The sequence below is a fragment of the Ambystoma mexicanum genome, chromosome 4p, assembly GCF_040938575.1.
Source record: "Ambystoma mexicanum isolate Mex_15411 chromosome 4p, UKY_AmexF1_1, whole genome shotgun sequence".
In the NCBI taxonomy this organism is placed as follows: domain Eukaryota; kingdom Metazoa; phylum Chordata; class Amphibia; order Caudata; family Ambystomatidae; genus Ambystoma; species Ambystoma mexicanum.
Window position 1 is genome coordinate 180,328,010 of NC_090927.1, and position 19,950 is coordinate 180,347,959.

The 19,950-nt window shown below is 43.6% G+C and overlaps 1 protein-coding gene across 1 annotated transcript in view; it reads left to right on the forward strand.

The window, feature by feature from the left end:
* The window catches only part of CHRNA2 (cholinergic receptor nicotinic alpha 2 subunit), a 315,904-nt gene that overhangs the window by 277,781 nt on the left and 18,173 nt on the right, over positions 1 to 19,950 (forward strand). Inside the window, exon 5 of the mRNA XM_069605647.1 lies at positions 9,411 to 10,518. Coding sequence (XP_069461748.1) covers positions 9,411 to 10,518 — 1,108 coding nt within the window. The remainder of the gene's footprint in view (positions 1 to 9,410; positions 10,519 to 19,950) is intronic.

Genomic DNA, 19,950 nt, shown 5'->3' on the forward strand with positions numbered 1-19,950 from the left:
AGCATAATCCCTGGGGTACTCCACATGAAAGAGAGACTGGGGATGCTTTAAAATCTGCGGAAGATACCCTTGAGAATCTAGGTCCGAGGAAAGACCCGATCCATGCCTTGGCCGAGTCAGAGCAGTTGGTAAGCTCCGGAAACCTCTTGAGTAGTAGTGAGTGGTTCACAAGATCAAAGGCTGCAGATAGGTCAAGCAGCATAAGCATGTCAGTATGACTATCATCTATAATTCCAGTAAGATTGTCTCTTAGATCAATCAGAGCAGTTTCTGTTCGGTGAGGCTTCCTGAAACCGGATTGACGATGGCCCAGCAGACAAATGCCTTCAATATGATCCTGAATTTGCAGGTAGGCCTTTCTGTCCAAGAATTTTAGTAAAATAGGGAAATTAGTGATTGGGCGGTAGTTCCCCACAACCTCAGGACCAGCATGACTTTTTTAAATAAAGGTGTAACCCACACCTCTTTCAGATCCAAAGGTACACGAGGGGTTGAAAAAGAGTAATTACCACTTTTTATTCTTAACTTCTCTCTTTTTAATCCTCATTCTTTCGGGGGAAAGAATATCAATTATCTTTTGATGACATTTCCTGATATGGCCTCACCAATATCTCACATCAGATGAGGGGGGCAGCTTTCTAAGCCCTGGAGTCACGAGGAGTGGCCTTTTTTATATTCTTAAGCACTGGAGTCACGAGGAGTGGCCTTTTTTATATTCTTAAGCAGTGGAGTCACGAGGAGTGGCCTTCTTTATAATTTTAAGCAGTGGAGTCACGAGGAGTGGCCTTTTTTATATTCTTAAGCAGTGGAGTCACGAGGAGTGGCCTTTTTTATATTCTTAAGCAGTGGAGTCACAAGGAGTGGCCTTTTTTATATTCTTAAGCAGTGGAGTCACGAGGAGTGGCCTTTTTTTAGATTTTGTGATTTCTGAATTAACCTTTGATTGCTATCGTCCCGATCAGGAGCATTGAGGAGAGATAAATAAAAAGATATCAGATGATGGTCTGACCAGGGACAAGCAGTGCAGTTAGGAGTAGAAATACAAAGACTGTGCATGAGTATCCAGTCTAATGCAGTGCCATCTTTGTGTGGGAACATCAACATGCTGGAAGTACCCATGGATGAGAAGGCAGAGGTCAATGCAATACCATCTGGGTCATGGTAGTTGTGCACCCAGAGGTTAAAATCACCCAAAGCCAACATGTGAGTTAAAGGCGTCAAGGAGTCGCTCAACAGGGATATGAGTTGTTCCTCAAAACAAACCGTTTTTTTAGGTGGTTTATACACCACCAAAAATGAAACAGAGGGGTTATAGTTAATACTAAGTTTAAGATGTAGACATTCACAACTGTCAATCTCGGGCGTATTGGTCATTTGCCTATTGCATGGTTCTTTAACAAGGATTGCAACACCACCTCCTTTTCGAACTCTTAGGGTCCATTCTAAGCATCTTCTAGCCAGAGGGAGTAGCCAACAATGCTGCAGGAGTGGCAGTCTCATGCAGCCATGTTTCGGTAAGAACAAGGCAATCTAGATTTAGGGCATCAAAATTGAGGTGTGCCGGTGTGATGAGGCGCTGGGTTAGAACTAAATTTGAGAAGACAAACTAAAGTCAATGAGACCCTTACAAACCAAATAAGATTGGGTTGCTGCACGAAAGAGGGACCAGCAGTCACCTCATAAACTGCTAATAGATACAAACACTTGAAATTGTCACCTCTAAATGATTGCGCAGCCCTGAGCAAATGGTAAATGTCCTATTCAAAATGAGTGTGTAACTGGACAACAGATACGGTGAAACAAAGAGTCCAAAGCAAGTAGATTCTTCAGTCGATTGTTAAACAAAAACTGGTTATGTGCTAACGTGAAATGTAAGAAATCTTTGATCATGTAAACATGTTGACTGTGTGATGCTGAGTGGTTGCGAAAAGTGTAATCAATGGTTTGAAGAGCTATTCGATGCTGTATCGATGTGTACAATGCTTTAACATCAAACGTGGCTAGAAGATAATTGGGGCACCATTTTAACTGATGTAAAATCTCCAGTGTTTGAGTGGAATCTCGTAGGTAGGCTGGTAATGCTGGTACCATATCCTTGATTGCAGAATCAATGTACTGGGAAAGTCCCTCAGTGGCCCATCCTAAGCCACTCATAATAGGTCATACCTGGGGTAATGTTGTGTATGCCTTATGAATTTTGGGCAGAAAATACATTGTAGGAATGACCGGATTAGGTCTGTAAAGGAAAGCCTTTTCCTCGTCTGTCAATGTCCCACGTGAGTGCCAGTCATATAACAAAACTTTCAATTCAGATACCGTCTCTTTGGTAGGGTTGCCAGGTAACAATTGATAACATCCAGGAGTACTCAGGTGTTCATTGGCCATAGTGATATAATCTGCAGTATTTAAAATGACAATATTACCACCTTTATCGGCTTCTTTAATGACAATGCTCGTATCCTCAGCAAGATTTTTGAGAGCAGTTTTTTCAGAAAGAGTGAGATTGCTCTTGGTTGACTGAAACTGGGAACGATCTATTTGTTTGTGTATATCTTGAATGACTGCCTGATAAAAGGTGTCTATAACAGTAGCATCAGTAATAGCTGGTACAAATTTGGATCTGGGTTTGTGCTCCATCATTTCAAAATTATGTTGGTGAATGCCTAATTCCTGTTGTAAGCCATTGGAGGTGCTAGCAGTATCAACGTTAAGTGACATAAGAAGTCGTGTGTCTTCTATATCGGAAATGGTTAAGCTACTCAGTGATGGAGAGGCAATATGTGGCCTGTAGATTGCAACTTGTTGATGGAAATACTTTTTAAGTCTAAGCTTGCGAATAAATTTGAATAAATCAATTTGGAAATCAATAAGATCAGAATGACAACTCGGTACAAAAGAAAGACCTTTATTTAGAAGGGACAGTTCAGCGGAGGACAAGACCTTACTTGATAAGTTACAAACTAAGTGCAGAGTATCGATTTGGTTGGCAAGTTTTTGGAGCTGGAACGAGTGTGCCTCTTGTTTGCGTTTCTCCCTTTGTCTGGCCCTTGCTCCTCTTCCTCTTCCTCCTCGGAAGATGTGGCGGGAGTTATAGTAGGTCGCCCTAAAGGGACAGTGAAGCGAACTGTTTTATTTGATAGAGCAGTTTGGCTAGGGATGTTGCCTTTTTTGTATCGCTTAATTTCAGCTAGAAAGCCTCTGTGTTGGTGCGTAAGAGCAGGAGTAAAACTTTTCTCCCCTTTATCGGTAGCACTGGGTTGATCTTCCTCGGATTCTATCTCAGATGAGACCGGTGTGGTGGTGGGAGTTGTCATTCTGATCTTATTGATTTCCAAATTGATTTATTCAAATGTATTCGCAAGCTTAGACTTAAAAAGTATTTCCATCAACAAGTTGCAATCTACAGGCCACATATTGCCTCTCCATCACTGAGTAGCTTAACCATTTCCGATATAGAAGACACACGACTTCTTATGTCACTTAACGTTGATACTGCTAGCACCTCCAATGGCTTACAACAGGAATTAGGCATTCACCAACATAATTTTGAAATGATGGAGCACAAACCCAGATCCAAATTTGTACCAGCTATTACTGATGCTACTGTTATAGACACCTTTTATCAGGCAGTCATTCAAGATATACACAAACAAATAGATTGTTCCCAGTTTCAGTCAACCAAGAGCAATCTCACTCTTTCCGAAAAAACTGCTCTCAAAAATCTTGCTGAGGATACGAGCATTGTCATTAAAGAAGCCGATAAAGGTGGTAATATTGTCATTTTAAATACTGCAGATTATATCACTATGGCCAATGAACATCTGAGTACTCCTGGATGTTATCAATTGTTACCTGGCAACCCTACCAAAGAGACGGTATCTGAATTGAAAGTTTTGTTATATGACTGGCACTCACGTGGGACATTGACAGACGAGGAAAATGCTTTCCTTTACAGACCTAATCCGGTCATTCCTACAATGTATTTTCTGCCCAAAATTCATAAGGCATACACAACATTACCCCAGGTATGACCTATTATGAGTGGCTTAGGATGGGCCACTGAGGGACTTTCCCAGTACATTGATTCTGCAATCAAGGATATGGTACCAGCATTACCAGCCTACCTACGAGATTCCACTCAAACACTGGAGATTTTACATCAGTTAAAATGGTGCCCCAATTATCTTCTAGCCATGTTTGATGTTAAAGCATTGTACACATCGATACAGCATCGATTAGCTCTTCAAACCATTGATTACACTTCAGCATCACACAGTCAACATGTTTACATGATCAAAGATTTCTTGCATTTCACGTTAGCACATAACCAGTTTTTGTTTAACAATCGACTGAAGAATCTACTTGCTTTGGACTCTTTGTTTCACCGTATCTGTTGTCCAGTTACACACTCAATTTGAATAGGACATTTACCATTTGCTCAGGGCTGCGCAATCATTTAGAGGTGACAATTTCAAGTGTTTAGATTTAGGGCATGTATCATGCCCGCTATTTCAGTGACATGACCGACTAGAGATTGTGTATTGAGCAGAACAATCTTCACTTGGTGAGGTTCAGGACCGTGTGTGCTGTCAATAGCATCTCCTCTGCTCTTCCTATAGGAAGGAGGACCTATATCATGCGTCATGATACCATATAGCTGAGCATCTGCGGGGTTATCTGGATGCATGCTAAGTGCAGCAAGTTCATTGTCCAGCAAATTAGGTATAATGCTAGGTAGACTAACAGTAGGCCCAGAATTATAGCTCGCTGTCTCAATACAACTATCAACACTGCAAACCGGTGTCCTTTAGTATACCATCCCATTCTGTCTTTATCTTGGAGTATTCAGTGCTGACTAGGCCCTTATGTGACCCATTCTGTAATGGACCAGGTTTGTCCAAGAAAGCACAGATGATAGGGGCTGTCCCTAGAAATTGAGGAATAGTTAGACTATCCAGCTCAGTAAATGTCAGATTATCCAGCTCAGTTAAAATAGTAGGTTCACTGGGGAGTAACTCATCATCAGACGTCATATATTTTGCTACGATATCAGCATATCGTTGAGTCTTTGAGCGAGTACGATAATGAGTCAAAAATATCAGGTATAGCAGTAACCATCACTTACTAAGGTCTGAAAACAACCAAAATGTAGCAAATAAGTCCAATGACCTGATAGTAAAGACTTCAAGATGCACATTTACTTGGCAGGACGCAGAGCTGCACAACAGCTACCATGCACCTGCGCAACCGACGTGGACCATTGCAGACCGGCTCATCAACGTAGCAGCAGCGCTTCACGCCTGATGTCAAATAAAAAGTCCAGGAAAGCTGGGACATCTGATTTTAGGTGTTTTAGGTTGTGCAAGGCGGAGTGATGTACAATCAGACACAATGCTTTTTAAAATGCTTTTCCCTCAGCCCTCCTCGCCAACCCAGAACACCTCCCACAAGTCTCTTTCAAAAATCAATCCACAAAATTATCTTTGCAAATAAACCTCCTCTCTAACAAAGCAACTAACATGCAATTTAAGGATCACAGTGAGATATTATCTACTAAAAAGAGTGGAGAACATAGTATAAAAAAGGAACTGCATTACTGTGGATAACTTAATTCCTCATGGACAAGACAGAAACAACACACGTTGCCTCTTTCACATCATGTCCCTGCACCCTCATACCCACCCCAATGATCCAGCCTCTCACATCTACTTTTTAATATCTATATCACACCATTGAAATGTATCAATAACTCACGACTCACATGTTCCATACCCAAATCATCCTCGTGCTTACAAACCATATAAATTTATAAAAAATGAATCTCAGCAAATGCCAGATGCAAGTCGACTTGTGGACGAAGACAAATAAAATGAAATTTAACCCAACCAAAATCAAACTTATGATTTGCAGCACTACAACATTAACCCACACACCAGTCCCTTGGCCAAAAATAAATTGGACACTGCCCACTGCCAATGGTTAAACAGCTCTGACTGTGGCTGCATAGCACCCTGAGACTTGAACCACACGTTAAAGCCGTCACAAGAAGTGGCTTCTTTCAGTTCCGAATGACCAGGCCATCATGCTGTGTATGACCTTCCCACACCTATCCATTGCTGTCATTGTACCAGCACTTTTAAGAATGGACTAGACCAACAGCCTCCACAGGGGACTCCCAGACTAATTCTGAGCCTTGAAAGACAAGAACATATCAGAAGCCATCCAAGTATACTCCACTGGCTCCTGATCAAATGGAGAAATGGATTCACTGTTCTTACTAACTCTTCCTTCTCTCTTCATTCTTCACCTGGTCCCGCTGGTCAATTTATTGACCACCTCACCCAAATAAATGATTCCCTTCATCTCCATCATCACCTCATTGTCGCTGGTGACTTTAACCTCCCCTCTCTGTCCACTCCTCTATCCACTCACTTTAGCTCTCTCCTCCTTAACCACTCACTTTTCTGTCCACTCTCTGCCCACGCATTCAAATGGTAATTCCCTTGACCTTATTCTCATCTCCTCTCAACTCTCCATCTCTAAAATTTCCCCGGCTCCTTCTCCTTCTGATCATTTCATCGCCATTGCCTCAATCTACACTCCTACTAACACCCCACTCTCTCGATCTACCACTTCCATTACCAAGCGCAAGTTTCCCTCCTCCAAATTACTTATCTACCTCTCTGATCTACACCACACTCCTCACTCCAATGCAAAATTCACTGTTCCTTCCACTGATAAAGGCTTCACTAACTTTAACGCTATCTTCTCCTCTCATTTTCCTCTTACCACATTCACTCCTAAACCCTCCCCTCCACTGTCTTGGCTTACACCAACCATCTGCACCCTGAAAACAAGAATGAGGGAAAAACCTTCGAACTTGGTAAAGATCTAGACACTCCTCAGATCTCCAACTTTACCTGACTGCTCTTCAAACTACTTCTCTGCTCTCGACTCTGCCAAATGTGACTTATATCTCTCTCTCATTTCGTCTCAACCTAGGTGCCTCCAAAAATCTCTCAACTCAATTGTTTCACCTAATAAACCCTCCTCCATTTCTCCTACTCTTTCTGCTAACAATGTAGCCCTCTACTTTGCTTAAAACATTTCCAACATTCAAAATACTCTTGCAATGTCAATGGAACACAGGGGCCTCCCACATTGATGAGAGGCAAACTCGCTACCATGGTACTATCCTTGACTACAGAGAACAATAAAGCCAATGGGTTCAGCACAGCCAGTGAGTCGGAGGAAGCTGATATCAAGCCGAACTGTGTTAAGCCCAGGGTTGCGAGTAGAAACATTTTGAACTCAAGAAGAATGGACTTGTGTGTTTGTTTGAACTTTAAAGAAAGCCCAGTTGAGGTCCAGGTGCAGAGGGGTCCAGCGCCATGTGGGCGCTGATTCAAAAGGCTCTGACTGGGACCTACTTGTGAAACTACAACAACCAGAAGGCCCTAGGAAAGGGTGGCATGAGTCATCAGTGTAGTCCTACAAGGGTCACGTCAAATCCCTAAAGTCTCTGACCCATTGCTAGAGGAAAGCTATGGGAAGGGAACCCCGCTTTCTACTACGCTTGTGAACTCTGATAATTGAGAAATGTGAACCCGACAGAGGGATGCCCAAAATAAAGCAGAAGGGAAAGAAACCCTGCTTTCTGATAAAACTTCGCAAATACATGAACTGTTTTGAAGAGAGGCCGTGGTGAACCCCACGGAGGTAGGCCCTTTTTTGTAAGGAGGATCCGAGCCCAGCAGAGGGAGATCCCAGAGATCCGAGCCCGGAAGAGGGAGATCACAGAGGCAAAGAGTAATCGCTGAAAGAACTTTTGTTAGTTTGTTACTTCTAATCAGCAAACACTTTTGCAGGAAAGAAACTTAGCCTCTGAAGGGGTTTTGATATTGTTGAACAGAACTGTGAACCTCGTGCTGTCAAGTCCCAGGAGTGTGTACTGCTTGAGAGAGTCTCACCTTGTCCTGTACGTCAAACGTGGTGAAGGGAGACTCAGCCATACCATCCTGATTTATAATTTTGAGAACACTTCTTTCTTTCTTTTCTGGTGAACATTATTCTACACTCTTTTTGTAATTAGTAGTAAGGATTGGCAATAGTTATTTTTTAGTATAGGCCCTTTTTATTTGACAAGACGGCACTAGCACTGCCTTATTATTATTTGATTGTCGTAGCTTGCTCCTATCTTAGATTTAGGTTTAGATTAGGCGTTTATCTCACCCATTATTAAGTTCAATAAACACCCTTGAACTGTGATCACTTGTGTCTGTCTTTACTGTTGACACCATGTGTTCCTTACAGTGAGTTATAAAACATTTTAATCCCTACATTTTCTGGACTTAGTACGATAACTGTATGGGCAGTGGACTAATCTGGCCGGTGTATTTAGGAGGATTGTTGCATGCTAGTGATTTCTTTTTTTTGTCTTTTAGTCTACATATGCTTTTTTTCTCCTTCTCCCTATTTATGTTTTTACATAATGTATGTCTCTTCATGTGCTGATTTCTATATAAATGCTATATTGCCTTTGAGCTTGGTATGCACTTAATTCAATATTATAAAGAAATTAAATTAATACAAATATTATCTTGGGGGAGGGGAACATGACTTATTTCGCAAATTCCAGGGGCGTGAGTGTTATATATAGCCTGATGGGTTTCGATGCATGATTCTTTTACCTAAATTTGGCTCAACAAATTGTTGTGCTTTCCCTAGATGTGAGGTTCCTTGTCGGGTGTATAGTAGGGGGTACATTTTTGTATATCGCCTAGACCCTTGATACAGCTGGCTTTGTGCATGATGAATAGGTTTTTAATATGGTATTTGAAATGTTGTTGAATTAGTAACCAGTGTAAGAAGCCAGCAAAGGTGGTCAGTCCAATACCATTGTAATTATGGCCAGGGTGCCTGGATCTGGTTCCTCTGAGTTTTTGCAGTTTATTGTTGGAGTCGCCTGTGTATACTGAGTTGCTGTAGTACAGATGTGAAAGCACCAGAACTCTAGTGATTTCGACTCTCCGGACAGCCTGCCAGAGCCGCAGGACTTCATTGAGCAGGAAAAGCTGGGAATGGGTGCTTGACACTGTGGCTGCTGGGCGAACTAGAGTCCGGCATTAAATACGTCAGTGAGATCCCATTCCGTCCCTGAAGGGAACTGCAGGTCCCATGAACTGTGGCCAGATCGGGATGAGCCATTCATCCCAATCTCTGATTTAGCCCCATTTAGGCGAAAGAGGCCTTTTTGGAAATGTAGCTGATGAAGCATAAGGACCTCTGCCTTTGAAAATAATATTAAATAACAGTGGTGAAGGCCTTCCTATGCATTGTAATTGTTTTACCATTCTGATTGTTGGGATACTATTTGCAAGACCTAATGCACAATCTTCTTTCTTTCCTAGTGCTGATGGCGAGTTTGCAGTTACTCACATGACCAAGGCCCACCTTTTCTACATGGGGAAGGTGCAGTGGGTTCCGCCAGCCATCTATAAGAGCTCTTGCAGCATTGACGTGACTTTCTTCCCCTTCGACCAGCAGAACTGTAAGATGAAGTTTGGGTCCTGGACCTATGACAAAGCCAAGATTGACCTGGAAAGCATGGAGCTCAACGTGGACCTCAAGGACTACTGGGAGAGTGGGGAGTGGGCCATTGTCAATGCCGTTGGCACCTACAACACCAAGAAGTACGACTGCTGCACTGAGATCTACCCTGATATCACCTACTATTTCATCATCCGCCGGCTGCCCCTCTTTTACACCATCAATTTAATCATCCCGTGCTTGCTGATCTCTTGCCTCACTGTGTTGGTCTTCTACCTGCCTTCGGATTGCGGGGAGAAAATCACCCTGTGCATCTCTGTGCTTCTCTCGCTCACTGTCTTCCTCCTGCTCATCACTGAGATTATCCCTTCGACCTCCCTGGTGATTCCACTGATTGGCGAATACCTGCTCTTCACCATGATCTTTGTCACTCTCTCAATCGTCATAACTGTCTTCGTACTCAACGTGCACCACCGATCGCCCAACACACACAAGATGCCTCACTGGGTTAGAACAGTCTTCCTGGATTTCATCCCTCGCTGGCTGTTCATGAAACGCCCGCCGGCCCCCGCTGAGGAGCCTGCGATCACCCAGTACAACCCTCCCGAGCTGAAGCTGAGCACCTCCAAGTACTGGATGGAAACGGACGTGGACGCCAAGTGGGGAGATGCCGAGTCAGAGATCCATCCCTGCCACATGCGTCAGATGGGCTCCCACAACCACAGCATGCAGTACCGCAGTGACAGCAGCCGCCCGCAGGGCGGAGCGCAGGGCCATAGCCAGGGCCATACCCAGAGCAAGAATCACAGTCACAGTCATAGCCAAAGTCAGAGCCAAGCACAACGTCAGAACAAAGCGGACAATGTGGCTTCCGAGTCCAGTTTCCTGCTGTCACCCAGCATCCTCAAAGCGCTAGAGGGGGTGCATTACATTGCTGACCACCTTAGGGCTGAAGATGCTGACTTCTCAGTAAGTTCTTGCAGAAATGTGTCTGCAATTAATCATTTCTATCTCTGTTCATTTACATATGTTCCTGTGTTTTGCCAATTCCTGGCTAAGATGGGGGCATTTAGATTTTTCCTGCCCAAGTCAGTGTATGTAGGTAGTACTACACACGCCTCATGACGCTTTGGGAGGGCTACTAGGAACTTCTCAGCAAGAGGAATGGAATAATGTCAATATTAATAAGAGAATTGTGTTTCTGCTTTGTACCTTTGCTCTCCAAATCTGAATCAATTAGTGGGATTGGGATTGAAGATAGGTTATTGAAATGGAATGGGTCAATTATCAGACAATATCCTTAATAGATATCAACGCAACACCTTTTTCTAGGATACTAGTTACTCGATTATTCTGCTTTTATGTCGGGATTGGTTCAAGCGGGTTTTATAATCCAGAATCTGCAGCTTCTGCTCCGCAGTGTATGCCACCATGATCCACGAGCCGATGCGGTGGCTTCAACCCTTGATGCTGTGGAAGGGTAAGATTCCATTTCTTGGGCTTTCTGATTGGCCACCCATAGACATTTCAACACCGGGCCGTACTTCATTAACTGTGGTGATTGGCTCCATGCCTCCCCTCTAGCTCGAGTCTTGCCAATAGGTTTCTTTGATCTTTTGGTAAGGGCACCTACTCCGTGCATTGTTACTCACCTTTCCCATCGAGCGCTTTCGGGATTCATCCATCATAGCTATACTTGTGGCGGTGTAAAATCTTCATATGACCCTAACATTACATCTTGTATGCAGATGATATTGAAATGTAAATCCACAACCCTGCCACTATTAGACTGCCTTTCATCATTGTGTTGGGAAAGACTGTGCGTGTGCGACTTGTATTGGGCTACTCCCAGTGTGCCGCACAGCACACTGCTTGGAAATTAATTGTTATTAGCAGTGTTTTTCCATCTAACTAAACAAACTTGTATCACGCTGCATGTGAGTTGCTGCTAATTTACTTGTAAAGCAGCTTTTGGTTAAATTGTAGCAGCATCATACAGCTTTTGCCAGGGAACTACACTTCCCAGCATTCATAGCCTCCTATTAATCTGGTGACCAGGCGCACCTACGCCAGCGCACCTGGGTAAAGCCCAGTCTTCTCCAGTCTATATTGCCCTGTTCTGGGTGAACTCTCATAGACTGCCTTTCATTTTTGTGTTGGGAAAGACTGTGCGTGTGAAACTTGTATTGGGCTACTCCCTGTATGCTGCATGGCGCACTCCTGGGAATTGAATTGAATTGCTATTAGCAGTGTTTTTCCATCTAACTCAGCAAACTTGTATCACGCTGCATGAGAGTTGCTGCTAATTGACTTTTAAAGCAGCTTTTTGGTTAGATTGTAGCATCATCATACAGCTTTTGCCAGGGAACTACACTTCCCAGCATTCCTATGCTCCTATTGATCTGGTGACCAGGCACACCTGTGCCTCTGCACCTGGGTAAAGCCCAGTCTTCCCCAGTCATCGCCGGAATTGACGTGTTGGCTTTTCATCTCTGCCTGAACTCTCTGTTTTTCAGGTAATCTCAGGTGTTAGTCCTGCTTCGGACGCTATTGTTACTGTAAACTATGGGGTTTCTGCCCAAAAATCAATTTCTCTTATCTCCTGCGCTCAAACTGCCTTGCACTAATTAATAAGCGAACATATTCCAAATTAGGTGAGACGGACTACTGTCAGCCTGCCTCTTGTTCTAGCCCCAAACGTAACTCGGCTTCCCTTCCGACTAAGTCAGTGTCAAACTATCCAATTTAGTCAGAATGAAAGTAGCATCGTGGACTCTGAGCAAGACTCTGGTGCTACTTGTACCGAGGACCCTCTGTTTTTACCACAAGCAACTGTGCAAAATTAAATTCCATCTATCATAGGGTTTAATGGGACAAAATTTAAAGCAGCCTTGCTGACAGCAGATCACTAATTAGTCATGCACAGGATATACATGATCTGATCCAGGACAGCCAACTGGATATTCTATTTATAACCAAAACCTGGATTCGAGACACCAGTGGACCAGCTATTCATTTGGCTGTTCTTCCTTGCTACTTTATGTTCTGTAAAAACAGAGAAATAGGCTATAGGGGAGGAGTGGCAATTATAGGAAAATCTGAAATGGCCATCTTTGCCTCTCCCATCTCTTGTCAGGGCTGCAAGATCCTTCATGTAAAAATGACCCACACCCCCCCCAAGCATTTGCGTGAATTTTATTCTTCTCTCTCACCCGCCTCCAGCGTTGCCGGACGTCGTTGAGGAAATCTTCCAGATATTGGGCCCCTTGCAGGACCCAAATCGAGCTTTTGTTCTTTTAGGGGATTTCAACTATTGGAAAGGGGAAGAAATTGACTAAACAGCTATAGATGTGGAAAGAACTCTAAACAACCTGAATTTCCATGCAATTAATGTTGACCCCACTGCAGACAAGAATCATATATTAGATTGGGTAGTTACCAAAAATATTTCCGCCTCCATTATTGAAACTCTACTTGGTCAGACCATCATATTGTGAGCTTTGATTTTCACCTGCCTGAGGCTTTGACCAAACTCCCTAATCCCCCAAAGCCATTATTAACCATAATCTCAATAGGATTAACCTCTCTGCATGCGTGACAATGGTTATGAATGAAACTAACAGTGGGAACTCTCTTGAACAACTGGTCTCCTCCTTCTCCAGTGCCATTCTGAAGATGCTCAAAGAAAAAGCACTGCTCCGGTCTAAAGTTGTGCAAGACAACCCCGGCCACCAAAAATGGTTTACCCCCAACTTATAATCATGAAAAAAGAGAAATGTAAATTGGAACTCCAGTGGTTAAAACATCCAACCGAAGGAAATGAAGCAGCATGGAAGGAACGAGACAGAACCTATACAAATAAAATCCTTGCATCAAAAAAGGAGTGCTATAACCTTGAAATTAACCAGGCCTACAACTGTCCTAGAAAACTCTTTGAGATTCTGAGATGCCTGGAGGAGCCTAAAGCCAGTCTAACGTTGTTCGTGCCGACACTCCAGGTCACTATTGCTGTTCAACTAGCCTTTGAGGCTAACATATCCAAAGCTAGAGAAACATTTAAGGAGTACCTGCCTGATTATGGTGCATCAAGAGAGACAAATGGCACAGAACATACTGGAGAGAGCCCAATTTCTTTGCTTTCACCACCATAACTATTCCAGATATGCAGAAACTACTGTCCTCTATGCACCCCACTTCATGTTCTGAAAATATCCTTCATCTGGATCTGATTCTAGAACAGAGAGATCTTTTTTGCCCCTTTCCTGGCCAAATTTGTCAATGCCTCCTTTAGAGATGGCATGATCCTTAGGTCACTTAAATCTGTGCTGGTTGCACCTCTGTTAAAAAATATCCAGCTTAGGTCCTAGGGGCCTTGGCAACCTTAGACCCATAACAAACTGCCAGTTTCTCATCAAGATCCTTGACATACTGGTTTGTGTGCAGTTTCAAGCATTTGTGGAAAAACAGAACATTCTACATGAAAGACAATGGGCCTCATTAAACGGTAGGCGGAGAACCATGGCGCTATTAGCGCCATGGTTCATGCCGGTAAAATACCGGCACCGCCTTGGTGGAAAGGGGAATTACCGCCCCATTCCAAGGTTGGCGGGGCGGTAATTCCCCCTTCCACCATTGCCCTTCCCCATTCCCAATTTTGCCCCATAGGGCAAAATGGGAATGGTGAAGGTGCTAATTACGGTACCGCAAATTGCAGTACCGTAATTAGCTCCCTGGGTCCCTTTGCGGGTTGGTTTTTAACGCCTGAAAAAAGCAGGCGTTAAATACCCCAACCCGCAAAGGGACCTCGTAGTAAGGCGGTAAGGATTTACCGGTAAAATACCGGTACCGGTAAACCCTTACCGCCTACCGTGTAATGAGGCCCAATCAGTCTTTCGATCTCCGTATAGTGCCGAGACAGCCTTGCTAGATCTGCAGTCACATATGTTGGGTTTGATGGAAAGGGGTAAAGTAGGTCTATTGGTCCTTTTGGACCAATCTGCAGCATTCAACTTGGCAGACCACCAACACCTCCTGCACTGCCTGGTTTATGTTCAGATTGGGCGGTTGGTTGGTTCCACTCCTTCTAATCCAGATATGAATATAAAATCCAGTGGGGAACTTGTGCTTCTCCATCAATCCCTATCTGGTGTGGTGTTCTCCAGGGGCACAGCCTCTCCCCCATTTTGTTCAATCTTTACATAAGGCCATTGTGTTCTCTTTTGGATAACTTGGGTGTGTTTTTTACTAACTACGCTGATGACACCCAGCTCGTTCTTGAGTCCTCTAGGGATCATTTAATTGACAACACTTTTCTTGTTAATATTTACCAACAGATTGAACTCTGGATGTCGTCCAACTGGTTATGTTTGAACAGCAACAAAACTGAGATTCTTATCTTTGGCTCCAGACAGGCCCGAACATCATTGCCGCGGTTCGACTATTGTAATGCCCTGCTGATTGGAGCGTCTAGCACTAGTATAAAAAAATGTCAGATTCTGGTAAATGACGCAGTACTCATTGTTAAAAATATTTCCAGGTGTACCCATATCTCTCGACACTGTTGGAATCTTCACTGGCTCCCCATCAAGGAGAGAATCCTGTTCAAGACGGGAACCTTTGAACGCAATGCTATTTTGGTCAAGCCCCCACCTTCTTGAAGACTTCGATTCCACAGTATGTCCTACTAGAACCCGTTGATCCTCTAGGCGGAACATAACTCATAAACATTTGAACGGACTGGGGTGGTCTTTCCCTGTTAAGGCAGCGACTTTTTGAAACTCGCTTACTATCGCCCCGTGCGGTCTGAAGCTGTCCCCGCTACATTATGGAAATCTCTGAAAACACATCTGTTCAAGTGAATTCTTCCAGCCCAATCTAGTTGCTCTTGTGTCCTGTTTTCTTGATGGTTGTCCTTCTGTGTTTGTTATGGCACCCTGATGCCTGTGGGCTTTCGGCGCTTAATAAATAAATATTATCACCCCAATCAATGATTCTACTGGCCTGCCTTGGGTTTTAGGCTGAATTGGACCAGATCCGAATGATTTCCCCACCCCAATTCCCCTGCTTTGTTATAAGGGTTTTTGCTGGGCTCCGAGCTCGACTGTATATCTGGGTATCAAAGTCGTTTCTGCGCATAGAGACTTGTGCAAATTAATATTCATCTCTTATCTTCCTGTCTTGGCGACTAAATCAAAGTCATGGTCAGCACTCCAATTCTCATTATATAGCCATGTTAAAAAATATTGTATTGCCCAAATGATTGTATTTCCTTCTAAATGTTCTGATGGGGCTAGGCTATACCTTTTTAATGCTTTTTGTAGTGAAGCCATAGGCTTTGTTTGGGTATGTGGCATGTTTGACTGACAGGGCGTAAAGTAGTTAAAAACCATTTGTCATGGGAGATATGGCCACCACTGACTTTGAGTTGTATTTCCTAGTTGCAAATGCTCATTTTCCTTCTGATTTGGTATGTACCAGACTCGACCGTGTCTCTTGTAGGTATAGCAGGGGTCTGCAATGTTTGGCTCTCAGATTATTTCTTTACTACAGTTCCCATCATCACTACCCAGCATAGCATATGGTGAGGGATCATGGGAGTGATAGTCTAAAACCTCAAGAGAGCCAAAAGTTTCAGATGCCAAAGTTACAGGGAGGCAGGGGCCGCTCCTTTTTTAACTCTGCTATTATTATTGATGACCTGTTTGATGACTCCTGTACCTTTGACCAGTTCCACATCATGGTATTTGCTTGGGCCAGAATATTTTGTCCACTAGGGTTATCTGTACCCTATAATCCAGGGGGTGATGCTGTCTGATTTTGATGACCTGCAGTCCAGGTGTAATCGGAATTGGCCTCTCACCCTGAAGGGGAATATATTCACATCTTTGCCAGATTTTCAGGCGATGGCAGACGGCGACTTCAATGTTTTGCCACCATACTACAGTATGCATGCACCTCTTAGACACAGGAAGCGGAGTTGAATATCGGCTTAGGTCATTGTACATTCTAAGAGTAGTAGAAACACAGTCATCCCTATGCAATTGCATCTACTTTAATACTGTTATTGCCCTTCTAAGGCTAGATGCAGGTTGGATGAGAATATGGCTTGCACGTTGACTGATGAATAGAGGTCTGGATGCTGTTTGTTGACCAATGAAGTATCACCTAACTCTCACTTCTGATTGATTCACAGTACTCTCGAGACTATATCATACTCCTAAAAGGTTCAGTAGATTCAATGTAAATGGCACTGATAAATGTCCCAGATACTTCAATCTCACCACAGACTTTATGCATGTGATTTGGTCATGCCTGCCTCTTGCTGATTTCTGGGGCAAGGTGGCTGATACGCCTACGGCTATGATAGATATTCCCATTTTGGTTACCTCTGAGAAATGCCTTCTTGGCGACATCGGAAAGGGACCTGTTCTCATTGATAGATCTGTTCTTTCTTTGGCCAGTTTCATCTCAAAGCGTTGTATTCACAATCGCAAGCATTGGAGAGAGAGGTCACCCCTTCACACACAAAGTGGCTCTGAGGCATGGTCTATTTTAATGATCATAAAGGCTCATTCATCTCCATGATTCCCATTAGAGAGCATCCCAAAGATATTGGGATGGGTTTCTGCATTTATTTATTTCAGAGTCGGCATTCGGTCCAATGCTCCGTTACCCGTGATTCTTTGTGTCACCTTGTGTCATTCATTGAGTGGTGTGATTGGCCTTTCCCACTGTGTGGTCGATTGAATCTCCTGCTGTTGTGTATCCAGCCAGCCTATCGCATATCAACATTTTATTGCATGATGTTCAGCTTTACAATAAAGTGATAACTAAAAAGTAATGGGCCTTGGGAGTGCGCATCCGGAAATCTGGGCTCACACTCTCCCTTTGCTTTTCACTGCTGCGGTTTGAGGAGTTTTCTAAATGACTCTGGCCAACAATGGGGATTGGAGACCACCCAAGATATTTCAGCAGGTTACGGAAAAGTGAATAATGGGTGCTTCTAGCCAGTCTGAATGTAACTTCTCTGTCTGATTGTAACTTCATCTATTTTTTGGAATCTACAAATTCTCGGGGGTGAGCTGAAGGCTGTGCTCAGGCATACTCTACAATTCCTCCAATGACATTCTTTATGAGAGGGGAAAGAGTGTTTTGGTTATCTCATCAGAGGCGCTACAATCGGTAGGTATCTAGGCGCTCGGTCTAGCTGATACAAAGTCAACAAATGAATAGTTAGAACAGTAAAGTTTTTATCCTTTTCCTACTGGTTAACAAGTTGGTCCTGTCTCAAGCATCCAGTGCTAATGAGTTGCAATGCTTGCTGGATAAAGCAGGTCCGGCCCAGCCCAACATTCTATTTATATTGGGGGATCTTGTGAAGTAAACAAGTGACTGATTTGAGAGTGCATTTTCCAATGTGGTTCTTGATTTACTGTGGATACTTTCCATGTTAGGCTTTAAAGGCAAAAGTGAGAAGTTTCAATTTAATCCCAGTCGTCATTGAAAGCCAATGAAGTTTATTTCCATTTGGAGGATATGTGGAAATGATGGGGTGCATTACAGATAATGTAGATAGCAGAGTTTTGTAACACTTGAATGGATTTAACTGCATACATTGGGGAACCTGCATAGAGGGATTTACAGTAATCCAAGGGTGAGCAAATTATTGCTCTTGCAAGCACAGTGTAGTGGTGTTCTCAAAGTAATGGATGTAGCTGCCTAAGCAGCATAAGCTGGTAATTGACGGTATGGACTTCTGAGTTGATTTGAGGGGCCATGGAAAGACTATAACCTTCTGTTGAATGGGTATGGAACAGCCTGATAAGGTGATGTTTAAGCATCTGGTAAGCGTGGAAGCAATTGTTTTATCTAGCATCACAAGTAAGACCTCTGATTTATGGGGGTTAAGCCCCAGACAGTTGTCCTACGTCCACAGTTGTATTGTGTTAAAAAGTCCCTGTATTCTTGTTACATTAAAAAAGAAATCCGAGTCTGAAGACAAGTTGGGTGTTGTCAGCGAAATTTTTGAAAGTAATATCAAATTTCATTCGAATAACTTGAAGATGTTTTAAGATCTATTTTGAACAGTTATGGTGATGAACATGATCCTTGAAAAAATGCCATCCTACTATTTCTTCCTTAGATTGAAACTCTCCTATTTTTACCCAGGAGGATCTACCTGTTATGAATGAACTGAGCCACTGTGTAGCATTGTCTGAGACATGCACTACTTCTTTGAGCCTTATTAAAATATTGTGATCCTGGGTATCGAAAGCTGCAGCCAAGTCCAGCAGCAGAAGGAGACCCATTTCTCCGTTATCGATGATGTTGAGGAGGGAATCTTTAATGTCCATAAATGCTATCTCACTACTTCTGCAAGATCTGAATCCAGACTGGTCGTTGCCGAGCAGGTTGTGTTGTTCGACACAATTACTTCAATGGGCAGTTGCTACCTTATCTAGCATATTCAGAAGAAGGAATATGTTACTTACCTAGCATTGCTATTTTTCAAAGACTCACATGCTCTATGAATATTCCCCATCATTAGGCTGGGAATACTTGGTGACATAGAGCAGTTTATTTTAGAATTCAAACTGTAGTCGCTTTAGTGCTCTAGCAGATTCATTTTGCCCCATACCCAATAGAAAGGGCTCCCTTAGCTCCACCCCTGGAGACCATTTTCAGATTTGGCATAGCGCTCGCAAAGTGGCAATACAAGCCAAGAAGAGCCAGGTGGAGTAGGCGGGAGGCTCGCATGTGAATCTATGCAAGATACCAATGCTGGAGAACAGTTACTAGCAGGTAACCTATTCCTTCTATAGCATTGGATCTTTTGTAGATTCACATGCTGTATGAATAGATCACAAAGCAGTACCACATAACCAGAACGGGCAGAGGTAAGGTCCTTGAAGGAACACTTATCACAGGAGATAGGGCCTCATTCCGATTATGGCGGTAAGGGATAGCGGCCACCGGTAACGAGACCGGTGGCGGTATTCCCTTACCGCCATACTCCGAGTTCCCTCTGCGCCCTCGCCTTTAACGCCTGCTTTGAGCAGGTGTTAAAGTCGAGGGCGCAAAGGGGCCTGCAAGCCAATAACGGTGACCGTAATGAACGGTCCCCGTTATTTGCATCTTCCCCATTCCCATTGAGCCCTATGGGGGCTCATTTGGGAATGGGGAAGAGCCTTGGTGAATGGGGAATTACCGCCCCGCCAACCTTGGAATGGGGCGGTGATTCCGCCATCCACCAAGGCGCTGCCGTTCCGGGTACGGCGTCAACCAAGGCGTTAATAGCGCCATTGGTTAGCGCCGTACTCGGAATGAGGCCCATAGTCTCCTTATGCAAACAGGTTACACAGAACTGCCTAGTCGACTCTGGAATCCCAGTGGACACAGCAT